General features: G+C 42.5%; 1 protein-coding gene across 1 annotated transcript; it reads right to left on the reverse strand.

Moving 5' to 3' along the window:
* Window positions 1–2,604: 2,604 nt before the first annotated feature.
* Window positions 2,605–13,428, reverse strand: LOC104571495 (acyl-CoA (8-3)-desaturase). The gene is made up of 12 exons (XM_088534296.1): window positions 13,411–13,428; window positions 9,582–9,695; window positions 8,645–8,842; window positions 8,163–8,264; window positions 7,865–7,993; window positions 6,718–6,778; window positions 5,790–5,866; window positions 5,083–5,180; window positions 4,232–4,328; window positions 3,742–3,821; window positions 2,873–2,998; window positions 2,605–2,691 (listed from the first exon to the last, which is right to left on the reverse strand). The coding sequence occupies exons 1-12, from the start codon at window positions 13,426–13,428 to the stop codon at window positions 2,640–2,642; spliced, it is 1,152 nt and encodes a 383-aa protein (XP_088390422.1). The 3' UTR covers window positions 2,605–2,639.
* Between the last annotated feature and the right edge of the window lie 8,454 nt (window positions 13,429–21,882).

Consider the following 21,882-nt stretch of genomic DNA (forward strand, 5'->3'; position numbering starts at 1 on the left):
AGAATTTATTCTCTTCTTCTGGACTGCCTAAGTTTAGAGCTTCCCTTGAACTTGTATAGAATCATAGACATGTTAAAGTGGAAGTACGTGTGGGGGTAACCAGATGACTTCCAGTGTGCGTGTGCCCCTTCAAATCAGTCTCTCCGCTTAAGGTGTAATATCTTCTGCAGCTCTGACTTAAAAGACACTGATTACCCAAACTGATCATTTATGTCTGTCTCAAATATATGACTCAGGCACATTTTCCTCCTTACTTTAATGAGGGCCTATGTGACAGCCCTACTTACAGGCTTCAACACTATGGCCATCCAATATTCAGTACAATGGACTGCTCTTGAAGGGTGGGATTCTTCATACCAGGCAAAGAAACCTAACAGCAGGAGTCCTGCTTTTTAGTTTTCACTGCTGGGCTTCGTGTTCTGGATCTCCACTGGTTATGATGCGAGCTAATCAAGCCATCGTTAGTTTCTTAAAAAAAAAAAAAAAAAAGAAAGAAAGAAAAAAAAATCATCTAATCATCTTGACCGCCTGCCAAGTCTAGAGGGACAGAGGGAAAGTTTTCAGGTGCTAGGCCTGGTTTTGGCCTCCTCCATTCCCAAACTCCCAATTTTCCTCCTACTTGCAGGATGGAGGGGAGACTCCCCAGGCACCCTAGGGTGGCCTGAGAGGCAGAAGAGGAGGATGGCTCCCTCAAACACCTGCAGGTGGCCTGTGAGGAGAAGGAGTCTAGGAAGCGCAGGTACATGAAGGTGGCCTTGAAGGAGAAGGAGGCTGGACCCCCCAGGTGACCTAGCAGGGGCTGGAAGCAGGAAGAGAAAGAAAGATCAATCCATCAGTCGCCCCGGTATGTGAGTCATCTGGTGAGGAAGACCACGCAGCCCCTCGAAGGAGGCCAGGGAGGAAGAGAAGGAGGAAGGATCCCTCAGCTCTGCTCAGCCCAGCCTTGGAGGAAGAGGAGGAGGAAGACACATACACAGCTTGTCTGAGAATGAGTAGAATGGAGGCCCCCCAGAGAGCAGTCAGAAGTGCCTCTCCTTGGGCTCCCCATGCTGCTTGGTAGCTGCTTCCTTGTGTTTAAGTCCCACAGCCTGGTACCAGGGCTGCAGGGCTGGGAAATGTCCATTCCGCAGGCACATCTCCCATGGCTTGCGCTGGTGGAGAGTTGTACAGAGGCAGCAGGGAATGTAAGGGAAGCCCACCTCTCCATCCATCTGATTTCTCAAACTATTGCCATCACTTATTGCTTATGAGCCATTCCTTTTATCATTTCTAACACTTAATTGGACATTTGCTTACATAGAGACGTCCACAGATGGGCCTTGAGGTGTTAGTACTTCCTGATTATAATGTCTACTTACTAATTAGTGGTTTCCTACACAGGTCATCGTACCCCAGTATACATGTATGTATTCTGTAATGCAGTGGTGCATGTTTGGCTGCAAGCTCAGTTCCAGGAATTTACTTGGGTTACTTGAACTTATTTCACTCGTGTACTAGAGGATAACACTTTTACTTGTAGCTTTATGGCTAATAACCACCAATATACTTTTATGGTATAAAGAGATGATATTTTCTCTATGGTAGAGAGAAAACTGATCTGAGTATTTTCTCCTAGTAGCACCTATTCTTTCACTGCACCCATTACCATCTTATTAATTCCTCCTTTCCTAAAATTCTTTAAAATTCCTTCAAAAAGAGAATGCAGACAGACAGACAGCTTCTTTACTTATCAAACACCTTGAATCTGAGGCCTTGGAGGACCGTCATACATACGCATCAGAGGAATGCTGCGAAGGTATAAAGTGAGGTTATATCATCCTGCAGCTCAGAAGAAAGTGATGGAGTGATTGACTACCATAGCTTTTGCAAAGGAAGCTAAAAAAGTGACAAAGGAAACAGGAGAATGCCTTTGCTCTAGACAAGCCAGCTCTATCAGCTAAGTGTAACAACAACTGTTTGTCCCTGACATTCTATGTACAATGAGATATGTATGACTCTTAACATGCTGAAATACAGGCTGAGTATGATAGCAGCAGCTTTGAGAAGCAAAGACACAGAATGCTGCTTGGAGAAGTGTGGGCATGGTGTTGTAACATTGAGGATATCCCAGAGACCTGCAGTGAAACTGGTGCTGGTGCTGCGATTAAACTGTATATTGCAATTGCTAAGTGTGTGTTGTGGTTTAAGTGCATTGCTGTGGCACTGTGCTAAATCCTGTACAACTTCAAATAACTTCAAATAAGTAAACTTTTTACTGAGCATTAAATCCTCCACATGTGCAGATGTGAAGTGTGCAACTGCACCCATCCATAATCTGACTCAAACACATCCTCAAGCTCAGAAATCCTCCTGGCCACGTTTACTCCTCCAACACAGTTAAAGAAAGGAGATTGTTTCTTCCTGTTCTGCCCATTCCGCTCCTGCTAGCCCTGTTCAGTCTTAACATATCTGAATGCAAACACCAGGAAAGACTACAAGGAGAATTTTGATAACTTCACATCTATTGGAGTTATGCCCTCCAGTTCTTATCCTTTTTTTGTTAGCCGTCCTTGTGGCAGAGTCCTTCATAGTCCTTGTTCCTCAGCACATTCAGGATGCAGGTTGCAAATAGTATTATCTTCTTAACAAGCCTTGTCTTCTTATTTGTGTAGGTAGGCATCAAGCCAGAGTTCTCCTGAATTCTTCAGAGAGCTGAGAAAGAGCACAAAAGACCACATTATGAGGAGTTCCTTAGGGGAGTGTTGTTGGGCAAGACAGAAACAAGAGGGTTTCTGTGTGATATGCTAGAGAAGAACAAGCCAACTGTTGTTATAAGAATCCAGGTTCTCCTACATCCTATCCCTTTTATTCCGGTGTGTTGACTGTTACTTACTGCACAATGTCTGCAAAGGCGGTGAGCAAAGGCTTGCACTGGTACTCAATGCCATGTTTGGCACACAGGGACTTCACCAGAGGAGCCACCTTCCAGTAGTTGTGTCGAGGCATCGTGGGGAACAGGCTGTGGAGAGAAAGGCAAATTTTCTTCCAGTACCCCATGGGAAATGCTGTGCTTCAGATGTTCTTATATCCATTATTACTCCCCAGGAATCTCACAACCCATGCTGAGGTGGACTTTTAGCTGCTCCTGTCTCTGCACCTTCCTCTAATCTGCATTTAGAGCAAAGCACTCATACAATTCTTCTCCTTTCCTCCTCCTCCCTTATTTTCCACTGTTATAATTGCATCTCTGAAACAACATTCCTCCAAGTTAAGTGATGACATAACCTTGGGAGAATCTACTTCTCTCTCCCCTTTCTCCAGAACTGTCTCCATCACTAATGAGCACAGGAATGGAGCCCATGCCTCAGTTGCGTATCTCACTCTCCACAGTAACAGCACAAGCAGAGAGTATGGGTACATTTGGATGAGTATGTCAGACTACAGGTGTGGTGCCTTGGCATGGACACTTTTGCTAACATTTACAGGCTACCACTTTGGACCGATCCTGTTGCTGTCTCTATGGTCTCATAGATGCTGCCCATGTTCAATTTCTGCTAGTTATTCTGGTCTGCCTGGGGATCCAGTGCAATTTCAAATTACACTGTTATGCTCTGTAGAGATCTCACCCTTCTAAAAACTGTAAACCCACTGGCAGCCCAATAGCTATTTGTAGAAAACACAGCAAGAAGAGTAGGGTAAGAAAAAAAAAAAAGAAAAAAGAAAAAAGAGGAAGGAAAACTTTCTCTAAGGGGCTGTACTCACTGATGTTCAATCTGGAAGTTTAGATGCCCAGTGAACCAGTCATTGAACAGAGACTGCTCAACGTTGCATGTTGCCTGGAGCTGGAGGGAAAAGGAAAGCAAAATGAGCAAAGATGGGTGACCTTTCTCGTTTGTCTGAAGAACATAATATGTTGTGTCATTTTGTTCTGTTGTTTGTTTTCTTTTCTTGACTAAATTGAGTCACCTCAAGGCAAGGATCAAAATTCTCCTTCAGTTATGTGGACCAGCAGTTGTATTCAGACCGGCACAGGAGTTGGTCTGAGCATATGTGAATAGAGCTGAAAGTTTCTCCTGGGTCTTCATGAATCTGTGTCCACAGACAGAGCAGAGAGGGCTTCTGTGACTGGCCCTGTTATACCTTTGTTTTCCAGTCACTAACAATTTTTTCACCTCTAAGGCAATGCAGGATTTACTTGTCCTGCACCCGTAACCCATATAGCCATGAATCTTGGGAAGGGACAATATCTTACCTGGGTAGACACCCAGTCCAAATTCTTATCATAATATATATCCATTGGGATATGGTTCATTTGTGAGACCCAGACAAACCAGCTGCTCTCCAGCATCCTGTCCAGTCAAATAAGAGTCCAGAATTAAAAACAAATAAACGAACAAAAACACACACACACAGTTAAATAAGCTGGTTATGAGCCACTGAAATGACAGTGTGCCTAAACTTACAAATGCATGACTAACACTAGCCTCACTAATCCAACTGCTGTCAGAAAACAGCCTGCTATATGGGGTAGCTTTCTCCACTACATTAATCACAGCAGTGTGCTGCCTATTACTACTCTCTACTATTAAAACAATTTCTTATGAACCTCAGCATTATGTACAGTTTTGTTATGCTACTGATGCAGGATGGTATTCATCTCATTTTGTCTGTACCAAAGACCAAAATGATTAGAACTAATAAAATGCACTAGCATTAATATATTCCTAAATGGAACGTAATTTTTAAGACTGCTGGCTAAAAGATTTACATGACCAGGCTAAGTTATTTCTGCTAAATGTTCTCTCTCTTAAATCAGTAGCAGAGCCACTATCCAAAGCACTGAAGAGTATATAAATTAAGTATTCTCCAGTTTGGTCAGCATCTAGCAAAACATCTACACAGTCAATATGCTGACATCAAACTTGGACTAGTGATTAAGCGGAGGAGTTTTATTTTAGCTTTAGGAAATTATACAATTCAGCAGAAAGTGGGACGGTCAAAGAGAAGGTGGAAAAAAAAAACAAAAAAAAAGGCAAAGGCAGGTGAACACAGATGAAAAGCACATACAGTCAAAGGCTAAAGGAGTGTCTAAAGAGATATTACCTGAATATAAAATAATATGCTAGGAGACTCTTTATTCCTAATAATGATCCATACATAAAAAAGAATCTGATATAGAAGGACAGCATCCAGGCAAGGTCCTACCAAAAAACAGAGACATGGAGAAAAAAAAATTAGAAACTACATTCACTTAAATCTTTTTCTTGAGCTTCAAGTTATAAGAATGAGGGGGAAAAAAAATCTACTTTTGGCTTCTGTAGTTTTTTGCTAAATTGAATAATCTAAATAAACTCAAAAGGAGGAAGAATGAAACATCAATTTTGCTGCCCAGCATAGGGAGCTATGCAGTTCAGTGCAGAGTATATGCCCACAAATCCAGGACAGTAGTTCCCATAAATCCACACCCTCCTGTTCTGGACCTTTATTTCCAAGCTTGCTTTCCAAACCAATGAAGAAGATTGTGCACATGCTGGTTCCACAAATGTGGCAAAGCAGCGCAAGTCGAATAGCCCAATGCCCATTTTTGTACCCTTAGCATCAAGCTGGGGAACAGAGCAATATTTTAGCAGAAAGCACACAGAGCCACTGGAACTATTTCAGCATAGTGACTGTAATATCAGTCATAACTGCAAAGCATACAACAACACACTGCAGGAGCTGAGTTCTGGACAGAAACAAGCTCTGTGTTTGGAAGCAAGGCAGAAGGGCCTCCCCTAACATCTCCTGGCTGCACATTTAGCAATACTTACCGCCCAGTACCTTTTTGTGTATGCAATGTAAAATGTGTGGCAGTGGAAGTAGGTGGGAAACAGGAGCGGAGGAAGAGCTGTATGGGAGAATTCATTATCACCATTAATGTTATTAGTTGCTCAATAGAGAGAATGTTCTGAGAAGTTGCAGGGTCATAGTATTATACAGAAGTTTCTGGAAGATATCAGTATGCATCAAACTAGAGAAACAAGAAGTGACCTGGGAGTCTATTGGTCTCAGCAGTAAAATGAGCGTGTAACAAGTTCTCCAAAGCTACGAGGAGGACAGTTCCTGCTCTTCAGCATGACAGTCTGGAGATGCTACAGCTTCTGTTACCTGTGACCACAGGTACAATCACCTTCTGCTTCCTCATGGGGAGCTATGGCCAAGCTTGTTTATGCATTTTATTAGCTGTACACTATATGGCAGAGATCAACAGTCCCTGGAACACTAATCTCATTCTCCCAAGTAACTGCCCACCTACTGAGTTACGATTCAAACTTCTTTGGCCAAAAAAGTGTAGATTTTTTTGCAATACAGTATGGCTTCAATGTGAACTAGAATTAGGGTAACCCACCACATTTTCCACCTGGAAAAAGCCAACTGGTTAGGAATACACTGGTTTGGGTTGAGCATTTGAGGTCAAGAAGGGCACAGAAACCCAACCGTATAGGATAATTCAGGTCGGAAGGGACCTCTGAAGGTTTCTGTTCCAACTTCCTGCTCAGAGCAGTTTCAACTATGTGGTTAGACATGGTTACTCAGGGCGTTATCCAGTCAGGTCTTCAAAATTCCCCCCAGTTTAGATTCAGATTGATTATTATATTCTTCAACACTGGCACCCTCATTCTAGTCAAGTCCAGTGTCTGGTAAGGTCTACAGGGCCCACTGGTGCTCATGGTTTTACATGGGAATGGAGATACTCACTGATGAAGAAGTATTTGTGCTGATGGTTGTATGGCATGTATTTTTTCTTTTTGATACCAAGCTGTAAAAAGAAAGAACAATAAAATGCTTAATGGGGCCTACACAACCTCTTCAGGTAACTTTTATTTTCATTCTTTCCTTTCAAGGAGCACTTTCTGTGCATAGTTCCTCAACCCCCATTATTGCTGTCTTGTGTATCTCTCCTATTAGTTTACATACATACACAAGTAATTGCTACAAAGTAGTTCTAGATATACTCATGATGACAAAACAAAATAGAGGGAATATAGCCCATAAATAAAAGCTACATTGTTATATTTAAAGTAGGTAGGAAGTAAACTACTGGAAGGGAGTAGTTCCCTGCACTGGAAGTGAATAATGTAGCAAAAATTTTTACAAGAGGATGTCATCTGTTAAAAGATGATGTGGTCTAAAAGTGTATGCGAGTGAGGATAAAATTCATCTCTACCCATCCTCAAAATTTAAGCGTTGAATTTTCTTGTTTCTATGTTATTATGCTCATAATTCATTTGGTGCAGAAGGGGCCCAGCATTGTTTTAGTTTGTTGCTCCTGGAGGTGGAATTGTACAAGGTAAGAATGTCCTACACTGTTGCATGACCTCTGCCCATGAGAGCTGCAGTCCTGCAGAGCTACCTGAACAGCCCTTGGTTCCTCAGCCCTGCCATTACTGGCTGCCTTTAGCAACAAGTCTTCTGCCTTCTCCTAGAAAGGACAAACATGCAGAAGCAGCCTATACCTCTGAGTTTCAGTCCAGACTATTAGATAACCTGCAAACATTGCTGCCCAAGAGCTACTAATTAGTGCTCACATTGCTATAAAAAACAACAGATCATTATGTTGCTATAATCATTAATAGTCTTTCTCCTAGTGGGGTTTCTACAATGGGTAAAAAACAGATGAATCACAACTAATTTTGTTTGCAACTACTTGTCAATTGCTTAAGCAATGAAGGAACTTAATGTAAACTGTGACCAGCTCGTGAAGACAAGTGGACACAGAAATTAAAGTTTGTTGTTTCGATTTTTTACCCAGAAATCTTAGTTTTAGAGCCTTATGTTGTAGTGTGCATTTTGACTAGTGCGTTGTTCCCAGGCCTAGCACATGAACATGAACACACACACTGACCTCCACAGAGAATTTTTTCCCCAGAGTAAACAAGAAAGGGTGCATATCAATGTCAGGATCTTTCCGGAAGCAGTTGGGCTTGGCATGATGCTGGGAGTGCAGAAGAGTCCACCATTTGGCTGATGCCCCCTGTTAAAGTGAGAAAATATATGTATATATGAGGAATACAATGATCTCAAAGATGGTTTCTCTCAGGTTCCTAATGCTGAACATGCCCTCCTCCACAGGGTCTTTAAATTGTGCAGTTTTGTACTAAGAACACTGAATCTAGTAGGCATTTCCAGAGCCAGGTACTTACAATCAAATGGCACATCACAAACTTATGCAGCAAGTGGTTCCACTTGATGGTCCTGAAGACTGAAAGATGTCCTAAATCATGCTGTAACCATGAAGCCTGGATCTGGAAGAGGAAAAAAGGAGCCACTGAGAGCAGGAGAAAGAGAAATCAAGCCCAGGACAGTGATGTGCCCATCATTTGGTGTGGGATATCAAGATTTATTTCTTGGATACTTCTCCAAAACCGTGATCAAATCCTGACATCCTTAAGGGTTCCCCTAAAATATCTCTTTCTGGAAAAGTCACAGATTAAGCACACTGAGAACTCCCCACAGGCAGATTTTCTTATCTGCACTTTCTGTAAACATGTGCCATTCAAACTCTGTCTTCTAACAACCAAAGAAGAGAAATACACCAAGTGAAGAAATGGAGGACTACATAACAAACATTAGATGTATGACAGTTGATGCAACTCTTCATATAAACTGTGCACTTGTAGCTTACCTGGGAAACTGTCAGTACCACCAGAGAGGCAATAAAGGGTATTAACGAAGTCCCAAAGTAGAAGAGAATGAGCCAAGCAGCAGCATCCAGCAAGAGGATGTGAATGAGATGCAGGAAGAAGAAGAGCTGATTTGGCTTCAGAAGACCCATCTTCTCAACAGTGGCACGCAATTCACGGAAGTCTTCCACCAGCATTTTCTGTGGGAAGCATCAGTGTTAGACCACTCCTTGCTCCCAGAGAACAGAAACCTCAAATCCCCTTTATGCTGCCACTGCTGTAGGCAATGAGACAGAGAAAGTTGGGGCAGGCTAGGAGCGGGGACAGAGGAAAGCACTGAGGTCCATACAGTCTAAGGACTACTCCTATCCCATCTATGCCCCTCTCATTAGGTTTTCTTCAACACAGCAGTTTGGTAACTCAACACTGCTTCCATGGACAATTAAGGATATGGACTTTGAGACTGTTACAGAAGGCTCACAGAGAGCATTGCTGATGCAGCCCATGAAACTAGGCTTACTTTATGGCTAATAAATTCTACATCCTTTCCCTACAGATAGCTACAAGTGAAGCGAGTAGAGTTTGAAAACTTACTCAGATGAAGACAATTTCTCGATATTTGGTTATGTCTTTCTCAAAGCAGGGGAAAGAAGAAAAGGTGTTAGATGTGATATTCGTGAAAGTGAAGCAAGGCTCTGTTATTTAGGTAGGGTTGCTGTGAGAAGAAAAGTCCATCTTCAGGCCTCTCATTCTAAACCATGCAACACTGAATTAGGTTAATATTCATTTATTATTTCTGTGAAGTATCACAAAAAGAAATAGTGATGAAAAAATGGATCCCACTGTTCTACAAGCTATGCTGATACAGAAGAATAAGGTCTAATGTCAGAATATTCCTCTTCAATCTCCCTTAGGTTTTACTGATGGAGACAGACTCACATTTTTAGTGGGTTCAACATTGGGTTCATCTGGTGCCAGCTCCCCAATCTGTAGTGGCTTCAAGTACTTGCTCACCAGCCGCTTGTCAACATGGAACGCTACAAAGGCATCCTGCCAATGCACAGGAATAAAGGAAGAGATGAGGGGAAAAAAAAAAAAACAACACTATATTATTAACCCCCATCCACCGTGCACACTTAACACTAGGGAGGAGCCACAGCAGCAGAGATAGCTGGCTCACTTTTCCAGCTCCTCAAGCTTTTCTTGGTCTTATTATTCTTACCCTTATCCTCCCTTCTCCTTACGAGACTGTCTTTCTGCTGGCCAGCGGGAGAGGCCTGACCCAGTATTGCAATTACTTTGGATATGTAGGTGCCACAACACAGAAGTGAATGAATGCCTAAAATGCAGGTTAGTCTCCTTGCCTTTCTTCTTTTCCCCATATAATTCTAGTGATTTTTCCTATCTCCTTCAGCTTTCAGATGCTCAAAAGACTTTTCTTTCAATTTCAAGAATTTCTTTCAAATCTGCAATTTGTCAAAAGAGAAAGTTGCCTTTTAAATATGACTACTCACAAGAAAAATGCAGTTCTTGCTCTTCACAGACCAGGAGGAATTTTAACCTTTCATAAATACATCCTTTTTATGAGGCTGCATGACGTTTGCCAGTGTAGTCAGGCAAAGGCATCAAGACTTTTGTTATATTCAGGCTATGCATATATAGGAGGGAAACCACACTGCAAGAAGCAATACAAGTTCTGAAGGAGAAAGATAGGTGACAGCATTGAGCAGCCTTGCCCTAGGAGAGGGAGCTCTGGGTGGAAAACTCCACACAGCAAGGATTTGATCAAGGACCATGTCATACATGGAAATATTCATTTTTTTTCCTAATCCTTGGAGATATACAAAAGGAAATGAACGCAAGGATCCAGTGATGATGCTGCTGTTACCCAGGAATACTGATTTGATGAAGCTTTACCTGCTCTTCAGCATCCCTAGAGCAAAGTAAAAGCCCTTCCGATTAATTTTACTTGTATCCCTTGAGTTGCAGTTTCATATGTACTTTTAAAAAAGGAAAGGGAAAATAACGAGGCATTTTTCCACTGTGGTGCATGGTCTATTTAAGATGTACAAGGGTGAAGATATGTCAGCTGGTGTTGCACAAAATTGGCTGAGGTCTGACAAGGCTTAATGCGCTGGTCATGGCACCAACCAGTAAGAATCACTTCAGATTCCAGAAATAAACATCAGTATTTGCCAAATTTATCCATTGCCTAGGGTATTCCAGCATCCTCAGATGAAAGAAATCTGACCATGCTAAAAAGAGCACATGAATGATGGAAAATAAAGAAGGCAAAACATAGCATTTGAAATTAAAATTTAGTGGACTTGAAGTTTAGTTATTTTTACTTCCATGACCATCAAGACTTGCTAGATAAGACTGCTCTAAGAATTTGCCTTGGGTATTTTTTCAAAATACAGAGCAAGGAAACCAATTTACCACTATTTTCACACTTCCTACATGCATCAGAAGGCCACATCTGCAGGGAATTTTCCAAATGGTACGTGGGGGTGAATCCCCACAGCTCAACATGTAAAACAGCAGTTCAAAAGGAAAGGCAATGAAGGGGAGTTTTTTTAGAATCATAGAATCATTATGGTTAGAAAAGACCATTGAGATCGAGTCTAACCATAAGCCCATAAGTCTGTTAAATCATGGTCCCTAAGTGCCTTATCTACATGTTTCTTGAACACTGCCAGGGATGGTGACTCCACCACATCCCTGGGCAGCCTGTTGCAATGTGTGACTACTCTTTCCATGTAGAAATTTTTCCTAATATCTAACCTGAACCTCCCTGGCACAACTTGTGGCCATTTCCTCTTGTCCTATTGGTACTTATCCTGGAGAAGAGATCCACCCCCTGCCTCACTACGACCTCCTTTCAGGTAGTTGTAGAGAGTGATAAGGTCTCCCATAAACCTCTTCTCCAAACTAAATAACCCCAGCTCCCTCAGCCGCTCCTCGTAAGGTCTGTTCTCCAATCCTATCACCAGCTTCGTTGCCCTTCTTTGACACATTTCAGCACCTCAATGTCTTTCTTGTAGTGAGAGGCCCCGAACTGAACAGTGTTCAAGGTGCGGCCTCAGCAGCTCCAAGTACAGGGGGACGATCATTTCCCTAGTCCTGCTGGCTATGTTGTTCCTGACATCAGCTCGGAGGCCACTGGCCTTCTTGGCCACCTGGGCTCACTGCTGGCTCATGTTCAGCTGGCTCTCAGCCAGCACCTCCAGCTTCTCTGCCACACAGCTCTCCAGACACTCTGCCCCAAGCCTGTAGCGCTGCATGGGGTCGTTGTGACCAAAGTGCAGGACCCAGCACTCGGCCTTGTTGAACCATATACGGTTGGTCTCAAGCCCATCATTCCAGCCTGTCCTGAGCCTTCCTACCCTCAGGCAGATCAACTCTTCCTCCCAGCTTGGTGTTATCTGCAAATTTGCTGAGGGTGCCCTCAATTCCCTCATCCAGATCACTGATAAAGATGTTAAAGAGGACCAGCCCCAGCACTGGCCCCTGGGGAACACCAGGACCTGCCTCTCGTTAACACCTGTTGACTGGGCCTGATCCCCTGGTTGTCACACACGTGCTGTGTGTTCGCCCCCAAGACGATCTGCTCCATAACTTTCCCTAATGCTGAGGTCAGCCTGACAGTTCCCTGTTGACCATTCTTACCCATGCCATAACACACTAGCAGTGGGACACTTGCTATTACTGACTTTCAAGCAGCCTTGTTCACCCACAGAAGGCTGATATGCAATAACTACAATATATATATATATACACATATATATTTAAGGAAAACTACTGCTTGTGAAAGCAGGTGGTCTTTGCTTTCCCTGCACTATGCTGAGCAAGCAACACCTTTCTTTAAAGGTTTGTTTCTGCAGGCAACTGCAGTGGCTGCCCGGGCCATTTTCCATACCTGCAGCAGCATCTCTATAGCTATAAGCACTCACTGAAGCCATTAGAGCTCCTGCAAGAGGGATATTGGTATGTAGAGACACACACCTCACACACACACGCACACCATCCCGCCGCGCCGCCTCTCACCGTGGCATCCTGCCCGGCGTGGCTGCCCAGGAGCCGGGCACCGCCCGGGTGCCGCCGGTAGAAGCGGCTGATGTCGTAGACCTTCCTGTCGATGACGAGCCAGCGCTCCGGCTGCTCCGGCTCGTGCTGCGGGCCCCGGCCTGTCCGCAGCGCTACCTCGGCCCACGTGAAGCGCCGAACGGGCACCGTCGGGGCCGTAGTCCCGTCCTGCTCCCCGCCCGCCTCCTCGACGCCCCGCAGTGGAGCCATCCGCACCGCCGGCCCCGGAGGCCCCGCACGTGTTCCAGCCTTTAAGCACAGGGAGCCTCCCAGCTTCGGCCCCCGCATTTGCGCCTCCCCAGCCGCCCCGGGGCTTCCCGGATGGCTCCTCCTGCTCCCATGCTGCGCTCCCCTAACTAACCAGAGAGCCGACTCTGCCCTGCAGCTCAGTTTGGATGCTACGGCCAGCAAACCCTCAATATTCAACCCCCAAAGCCAGTGCCTTTGCTCTCCTGTCCCCCTCTTCTATTTGTAAAATTGCTATACTATTGAGTGGGAAAAAGGTAGAATTATTAACTCTTTCAAATTACTATTAATTACAAAATAGCATTTGTCTCAGCTATTTCCTAGCTTTCTAAAGCAGTCATAGCAGTCCGATGAAAACAGTCCCATTTAAAAACACACTATAAAGCTTTTAAAATAATAGAAAACCATACCTGATTTAATGTATGATGATCTCTTCATTCAGTGATTTCTTCATTTCCAAAGAAAACGCATGCTAAAGCCCAAATCAACATCAGCCTGGGTGGAGGAGAACACGTCTAGGATAGAGTTGGTTACAGCATGTAATGATCCACTGGAATTGTCTCACACATTGATAACGTCTCATGTCTCTTTTGCATCATTTTCCCCAGTGTTCATCTGCTTTTGAGCTCGCGTGGATTAGTAAAGCACTCTCTGCACAGTAATCCTATAGGCTGGGATTCCTCTTAGCAATGCTGATCCCAAGAACCACAAAAAACCCGGTACAGCCAGAACAGTTTAAAAAGGTGTTTATGACTTTACTTCTTTACAAGAAAGTTTACATTTACAAACATCATTTACTCAGCTCCATTTGGAATGAGGCAAATGAAATAAAATGTTTCAGAGAGAGGCTTAATACTTGTTATGATTGGCCTGTTTCTTTGCTTCTATGCTCCCACAGTAGGGAGTCAAAAAGCTTGTTTTCCTTCTTGTTCCTGGGCTTTGTCATCGCACAGACTTGCTCTCAGGGCTTTTTACAGAGCTTATTTGTGATGCATTGGAGAGATAAGCCATCTCCAATGCATGAGTACACACCTCTGGGAGCACAACAGGGCTTGTTCCTTTTACCTTCCCCTCCTACGCTGAATCCTCGATACTGAATATTCACCAGAGGAGTAGGCAGGACTCAGCCTTCCTTGTTCATACCTCCTTAGCTGCTTTTTTCTGACTCCAAAACTCCCCACAAAACAACTCAATGGAAAAATAGCTTCGACACCACCACTAACGTGTTGCAGAACTTCACACATATCTATTAAGCAGCACTGAGAACCTGGATATTTCAAGTGAGGGGTAACAGTTTAGCTGGAGCTTTAGATTCTGAAAAATGTCCTTCAGCTCTTACGTCCTTCTGTGGGTGTATTCAACCCTTGGGTAACTGAACCTTTAATTACTGGAGAATGAGCCACATGTAGAATGACAGCATTCATGACAAAGGCAATAAATATTACTCTGACTGAAACGCTTGCATCAGTCAACTGATGTTTGCGTTGGAATGATAATTTTGGTAACAATTCATTAAACTAAACCATGGCTACCTATTATATAAAGTTGCCAACTATTTATTTCTTTTACTGGAACTCTCCCCATTTAACTGAATCCACACATTTCCAGTACTGCAGGTCTCTGTTTTCACATTTTGTAATCGGTTCTTTCATAAAATTGCATCTACTGAAAATATTATCAAATTATGAGAGAATTGAGACTACAGCTACCTGATATCCACTTATTCCCTTGCATATCCCACAGTTTGGGGCTCTAATACATTCTTCTCTTCCTTGCACTGGGGTGATGTGAACCGAACCTGTGGTGTGATGAAATAAATTTCATCAAACCTGAAAGAAAAGGTAGATTTGGGGGATTTTCCAAACTGTGTTGTAGCTCCTTGTGAGTATTTAATGTATTTGTTCATTCTGAGGCAGAATGCTGGGTCCCTTTCTGCAAGCCTTGGACCACCTGGCAGGTTCTTGAACACCAGAGAAACACCAACAAGATGAGTAACACACAAGATGAATGTCTGGGGAGATCAATCATATTCACATTTGGCCAGGAAATTTCTCTCCACAGAAAAGCAGGCTAATCAATAAATTTCAGGAGCCCTTTTATGCTTTCAGGATTACTATTCTCTTCTGCCGTAGCTTAGGAAACCAGACTGGGTAAGATCATATTCCATTGCCTATTCAATTTATTCGTCAATGACCTGGATGAAGGGATGGAGTGCTCCCTCAGCAAGTTTGCTGATGATACCAAACCGGGAGAAGCAGCTGATACCCCAGAGTGCTGTGTTGACATCCAGAGGGACCAGGACTGGATAATTGGGCAGTGAGAAACCTCATGAAATTCAACAAAGACAAGTGCAAGGTCCTGCACTTAGGGAGGAATAACCCCAGACACCAGGACAGGCTGGGGACTGACCTTCTGGAGAGCAGCTCTGCAGAGAGGGACCCGGGCGTCATGGTGGACAACAAGTTGACCATGGGCAGTTGCCCTTGTGGCCAAGAAGGCCAATGGGATCCTGGGGTGCGTTAAGAGCAGCATCTCCAGCAGGTCGAGGGAGGTGACCCTGCCCCTCTACTCAGCCCTGGTGAGGCCACATCTGGAGTACTGTGTCCAGTTCTGGGCTCCACAGGACAAGAGGGATGTGGAGCTGCTGGAGAGAGTCCAGCGCAGGGCCACAAGGATGATCAGGGGCCTGGAACATCTGCCCTATGAGGAGAGGCTGAGGGAGCTGGGCCTGTTCAGCCTGGAGAAGAAAAGGCTGAGAGGGAACCTGAGCAGTGTCTAGAAGTACCTCAAGGGAGGCAGTGAGGAGGATGGGGCTGGCCTCTTTTCACTGGTGGCCACTGACGGAACTAGAGGAAACTGCCAGAAACTGAAGCACCAAAAGTTCCACAGGAACTTCAGGATTTTTTTTTTTTTTTAAACAGTGAGGGTGACAGAGCACTGGAACAGGCTGCCCAGAGAGGTTGTAGTGACTCCTTCTCTGGAGATCTTCAAGACCCGCTTGGACGCAGTCCTGTGCCACGTGCTCTAGGTGACCCTGCGTGTGCAGGGGGGTTGGACTAGATGACCTCTGGAGATCCCTTCCAACCTTAAGCATTCTGTGATTCTGTGATTTGAAAGAGAGAATAGAAATGAGTTTTTTTCAAAAAGTTTTAGATGCCTGCACAAATGCTGAAAAACAGCAGTTCAGTGCTACCAAATGAAGCTATGGAGTCCATCAATATCTAAGTTACGCCACTTCTCATACTTGGAAAACACACTAATGAGTAATCCAATTAGGGGTTAGTAGTGCTCATATGCTGCCACGGTTGAAACCAAATGTGCCTCTATCTGCTAATACACCGTTTTGTGGCCCTGGCTTATTCTTTCACCTTGGTAGGTGAGGCAACTGTGAATACAAATGCAACCTTCTGCCCTGATAAATATTGTGAGTTGTGGTGAAAGGCAAGAAAGACAACAGAGTATCTGTTTGCCTAATAACCAACAGATCAGATTCACTGTGGCTTTCTATGTCTGCTATTTCAAACTATCAAGAAATCAATTCAGTGTAGGCTGCATCCTCTGTTGTTAAACTCAGTAAAATCTTTTTAATGAGGTCCTCTTCCATTACAGTTGTGTGGGCAGTGTTTACAGTTTCAGTGATAGATGTTGTTAATAATTTCAGGATATAAAAGGATATAATCAGAGCAGTCAGAGACAAATCAGACTCCAAAATCTCCATAGACAGGAATCTCCAAAAACACCACAACAATATGTAGCCGGGAATTTTTGTGAAATGGAGAGTGGCTGATGGAGGGAGGAAGGGAAGATGGAAGGTTATAGCATCTTTGATGGACAAGACTGTGTTCATATTTCAGGCTAGATAGTGCATAAAAACATAATTTTTGTGCATATTTTCAAATGAGAATGAGACAATATCTCAGGCCAGAACCTTCTTAAAGGCCCAGTGGTTATACAAGCACATAAATAAGCAGACTTGTTTTTCCTGTTTTAAATGATCAGCAAGATCTTCCTGATCAGCTAAACTACTTAAGTAGCTAGGACTCCTGCTGCATAACAAATCTACAACCTTTATCTTCCAGGTGTTTAAGTGGTAGGAGAATGCCAATAAGCTACGTAAACAACTGGTATGTGACTGATGATCAAAATGAATCTCTGCAAATAAAAGGAAGCACTTAAGCTTTCCTGTTGAGTGCTTCAAAGATTGATTTCTTTACAGAATATGATTTGTCATTGGCAACTCAAACTTACGCCCTCCACCTCCAAGAAAACTTCTAGTTGTCTTGCACTTCTCAGCTTTTATTTTCACTGTGTTTCACCAGTGATCCAAATGGAAAATATAAACAGCAGTGGACCCAGGTCAAAGTAAAGCAAAATCTCTTACACTCTTTGTAGCTTTCAGAAAGCTGCTTACATGAAGGAAGAAAATGAATCCTAAGCAATCTAGTCCTTGTTTTCCTCCAGTTTTAAATATTGTAACTATTGTTTTAACCCAGGGCTAGCTAATGACCAACAAGTCCCCCATGAATGTAAGACCAAGGCATATAGCTTGATCAGAACTCCTCCCATACAGTCACACAGCAGAAGCATGTCATTGAAGCCATAAGCCCCCGCTGGTAAGGATATTTAGGAAGTTTTTAGAAATTATTTCTTGAGCTTTGTTCATGCCCTGAATCCTGGTCTAGAAAAGACCAAAGTGAGCAAACCTCTGTTAAATACGTTTTCAGTGGAACAGATGATGTGTCAGAAGTGATGCTGGCTATATCTCTCCTAGACATTCCCCATCATCTATCTGGTAGTTAGATAGCACAGGTGAGCTCCTCCTGACAGTGACAGCGTAAAGGCAGAAATTTCTGAAAGGCTAAATAACAAAACTCAGTGAGGATCAGCAGACACACAGAGAATGTATGAAAAAGCTAAAATTTCAGAAGAGAAATTACGGTATGAATGGATGGAAGTGCTGGCAGTATCATATCCTTGCATTTTCATACGTTGCAACATATGCTTTTGTAACAACAGATCTTATCTACTGCCTCCCCAAAAAGCATCAGTGTATTACTCAAGATTTGATGAAGAGGGAAAAAAAAAGATATAATCTCTTTTCTGTCAGAGCATGTTACACCCTTTTGGCTAGGAGAGCTGATGATGCCCTATTTTGGTTATAAGTGCACCCACAGTCACAAGGAGTCTGCCTCAACCCCTTGAGGAAATTATGGGAATATGCGGAAACATTTTCTCACTAACTTTTCATCCCTTTTATCTTCTTAAACTCCTTAAAAGAAACCTGCATCATTCCCACTTGCTCCATGTTTGTAGCCAACTCAGAGACATATACTCTAAGTGATTCCATTTTAGCCAGGCCATGGTTTAGGTAGAATTTGGACTCTTATTCTCTTGCCCATGATCCTGGCACTACACTCTGATTTACCATCATTCGCACAGACCACACTCAACTGCTGCTTCACTACTGGTGATCACTATAGGAAGAGAAGTTCCACACCTTATTACTCCATATTATCTGTGCAAAGCAGCACAGACATGAATTATGCTGCATATTTCCAAGGATATATGTAATGTTATCCTCCTTGCACAAAAGGGTCAGAAGGGTTTAGACCCCAAAGAAAGCCTTGGCTCTTCCAGGTAGGTAATCCTATGTCACAAAATCGTTAAACTGTGTTCTCACCATCCAGCTCAATGGTGGGAGTACCTGGAAGAGTCTCAGCTGATTTCCATGACACACTGCCACTTACAGAGGGAGAGAGGAATTATCATCACTGCTGAAAATGAAAGATTAATGTCATAGCTCTTGGCTTTTGAAAACAAGTTTTAAAGTCGTAATTTCTTCCTTTCCTAATCTTCAGAGGTTGATATTGTCCTGAAGGCAATATTTGAAAAAGGCCCAAGACACAACCTAACAAATCCTGTGCCTTAGCAATGACAACAAGACTGCTGGAACTGCAAAAGCAAAGGGACAAAAGCAATTATATTATATGGTAAGTGAAATATGTTTCTTATTGGTGGTATGAAACAAGCAAAGGGACTTCATAAGCATTTAGAAATTATGTAGGAACTATACCAATGACTGTGGGAGGGGGAATACAGAGAAATCTGGAATCACACATACCTCTAAAGCAAATTAGGAAGAGAAACTTGTGACAGAAGAATTTTTGTTTGTTCGTTTTTAAGTAAATGCTACTGCACCATCTCTCTTTCATATACAGGATGGGAAGTCTGAATTTTGAGAGATGTCATTATTTCTGTAACACATACTGTAACACAGCCTGTTACAGGCTGTTATTAAGCCTGTAACATTTTCCTGTGTAATGGAACATAGAAGACTTCACCTACACTTTGTGTATACTCACAGACATTGTTTGTAGAAAGACCTGCATCAACTTAAGATAGCAAAACGATTTTTGCAGCTTGCCTCCCACGGTACAGATCTGCCCAGCCTTCCCATCTGAAATATGTCAACATAATTCACATTAAAGAGCAGGGAAAATACGTTGCAGAACACCATAGTTTGTATTCCCAAGACGTCATCTCTGCAACAGTATGGGTATGGCATGTGCTCCATTCACTAAACCTCATGGAAGGGATTTCCTCTCTTTAAACACATTCTCTACATCAACAATTATGAGTGCAAGTGCAATAGGCATGAAGGAACCAGCCCCACATAGTACTGTCATTCAACAGAATTTAAATACATGCATTCAGATTATGGGTATATTGATTCCTGACTTTTTATATGGAAAAAAATATTGAAAAATGTAACATGAAAATTTGCTAAGTTCTTTTAGTTTCCTCTGATATGATGGACATTGCATTTCTCTGATCATCCTAGCAGCCCTCCCTTTTAGTTCTGAATTAATCTTCCTGGGGAAGAAGCAACAAACAGTTTGCACAGTCGTCTGGATGAGATGTCCTCAGAGTCTGGTATAATATCACTAATTGCTTTCTTTTGCTATTGGGAACCCCTGGGCTAGCATGTACTAAGGTTGCATTTGCCTTTTCTAGAAGTTCACTGCAGCCTTGGCTCATAACCATCCTTGCCCATCCATCACCTTTCCTCTTCTGTGGACTACCAAGTGCACCGTAACCCTCTCAACAGCATTAACAAGGTAATAACTAGATACCAGCACTTGAGTAATTCCCACTAGTAAGCTACCTCTAACTTGATTTTTTCTTCCTTGCTTATTAGCACATGCAACTGTTTTTTATATAAATAAATCCAACATCCAGGCAGCTAGGAAAGCTCATTATTGCTAATTACAGAACGAACTGACCTGTTAGCCTACAATGATTACATCATATCCTTGCATTGATATCACGTGCTTTCTAACTAGGGGAAAATAAGAAGTGAGTTCATACTATCACCTGCAAACAGTAAAGAAAACAGCAGAGCAACTTGCTCTGAACTCCTCTTCTCCACTCAGATGGAGTGCACTGAAATTTTGTGCCATTGCTAATGAGAAAGAGTGAATGAGAACAAAAAAGATGTTATAGTTCTTGATGACTGCCATATTTTCCATCTTTGTTCTCCTTTTTTTGGCAGCTTTGTATGCATAGAAAGAAACAGTACATCAATATTTTGCACATTCTACCACAATTTGAAAGTTTATTGCATTCCTTCTCAGATTCGCTCTGGGTTCTTTCCGCTTGTTTTGGACAGTTACTTCCTCACCTTCTCTTTTAGAAGTGAACTTATACTTTCAGTTCGTATCATGAAGCCTTTTCCAACCAATCTCCACTGAGGAATGGGTTGCACACTTAAAATTCTAGACCTCCTTCCACTCTGCATCTATTCACTTTTTAAGGGAAAGGAGGGGGAAGCAAAGCAGGGCGGTATAATTCATTCTGTCTATTATCAAGATTAAAGGGGAGGAACAGTATTTTGGAGCTGGACTGGTTTCTTGCACAACCTGTGCCTACTAGGTTACCTAATTGCCATGGTTCACCCGGGTGAATTGGATTCATGTTTCATCCCGATTTATCTTTGCTTGCAGGATCTTCTTCCTTCTGTCTGCCCCCTAAGTAGAAAGAAGCAGGAGCAGCAAGTTAGCTACTACATCAGTCAAACTATGCAAAGCATTATTGCTTCCCAGCAATAATTTATCACAAACACAATTGCATGACAAAATCTCTGTTAAGAAAGTAAAACTTTTATCAGGAATCCTGTACTCAGTGCCAATTTACTTCACATCACCAGGCCTATAAATGCAGCTGGTTCTGCAAAAATGATATGAAGTAATTAACTTGATTCTGTGATTGCAATTCAGTATTGTAAGACAAGGTGACATTTCAAGTACTCAGTGATACAGAAGTCACAAATAGTCACCCTCATCCATACCTTTGAAAATGCATAATAAGAGTTCATAGCTCTTAGGAAGTTTGCTTACATGCCAATAAGGAAAAGTAAGCATAATTATTATTGATCATGTTCTATATTTGGTTCCTTTACAATCCAAGTACAGTAGCCTAGCATAGAAAAAACTGATAACAACTCACTTACACTGGTTTAATCAAAATATGTTAGGCATCAAGAAGTAACAATAAATGAAATACAGAACTGCAATGGCTCCTTTTAGAGGACTTATGTTAGAAACATCTTCATATGAGGGCAGGCTGTGATCGTGTGTTGTCACCTGCACTCAGGAATGAAACAAGCACTTGCAAATTTTTCAGTTAAGCTCAGAAATTTTTCTGTTCCCTACTCATCTGTAATTGGAGTTTCTCATTTGTCAAATGGAGCCATTAATGCTTTCTTACAAAGAGATCTTAAGAAATTATTAATTTAGACTAATATATTATTGATAAAATGGGGAAAGGCCAGTCTCCTCCTTTGTTTGCTTGTTTCTGAATATACAATGGGATAATCGAATATACAATGGGATAATCTTGTCTTTTCTCA

Source organism: Tinamus guttatus, unplaced genomic scaffold (assembly GCF_059628265.1).
Source record: "Tinamus guttatus ecotype Peru unplaced genomic scaffold, ASM5962826v1 Tinamus_guttatus_pri_ptg000546l, whole genome shotgun sequence".
Classification (NCBI taxonomy): domain Eukaryota; kingdom Metazoa; phylum Chordata; class Aves; order Tinamiformes; family Tinamidae; genus Tinamus; species Tinamus guttatus.

Bases quoted from the DNA above. Each gene is read 5' to 3' on its own strand.
- LOC104571495 (XM_088534296.1), bottom strand. The intron at 7,994-8,162 runs GTAAGTACCTGG...TCACTTTAACAG, and splicing joins TTGTGATGTGCCATTTGATT to GGGGCATCAGCCAAATGGTG. The intron at 3,822-4,231 runs GTAAGATATTGT...TTTTCCCTCCAG, and splicing joins TGGACTGGGTGTCTACCCAG to CTCCAGGCAACATGCAACGT.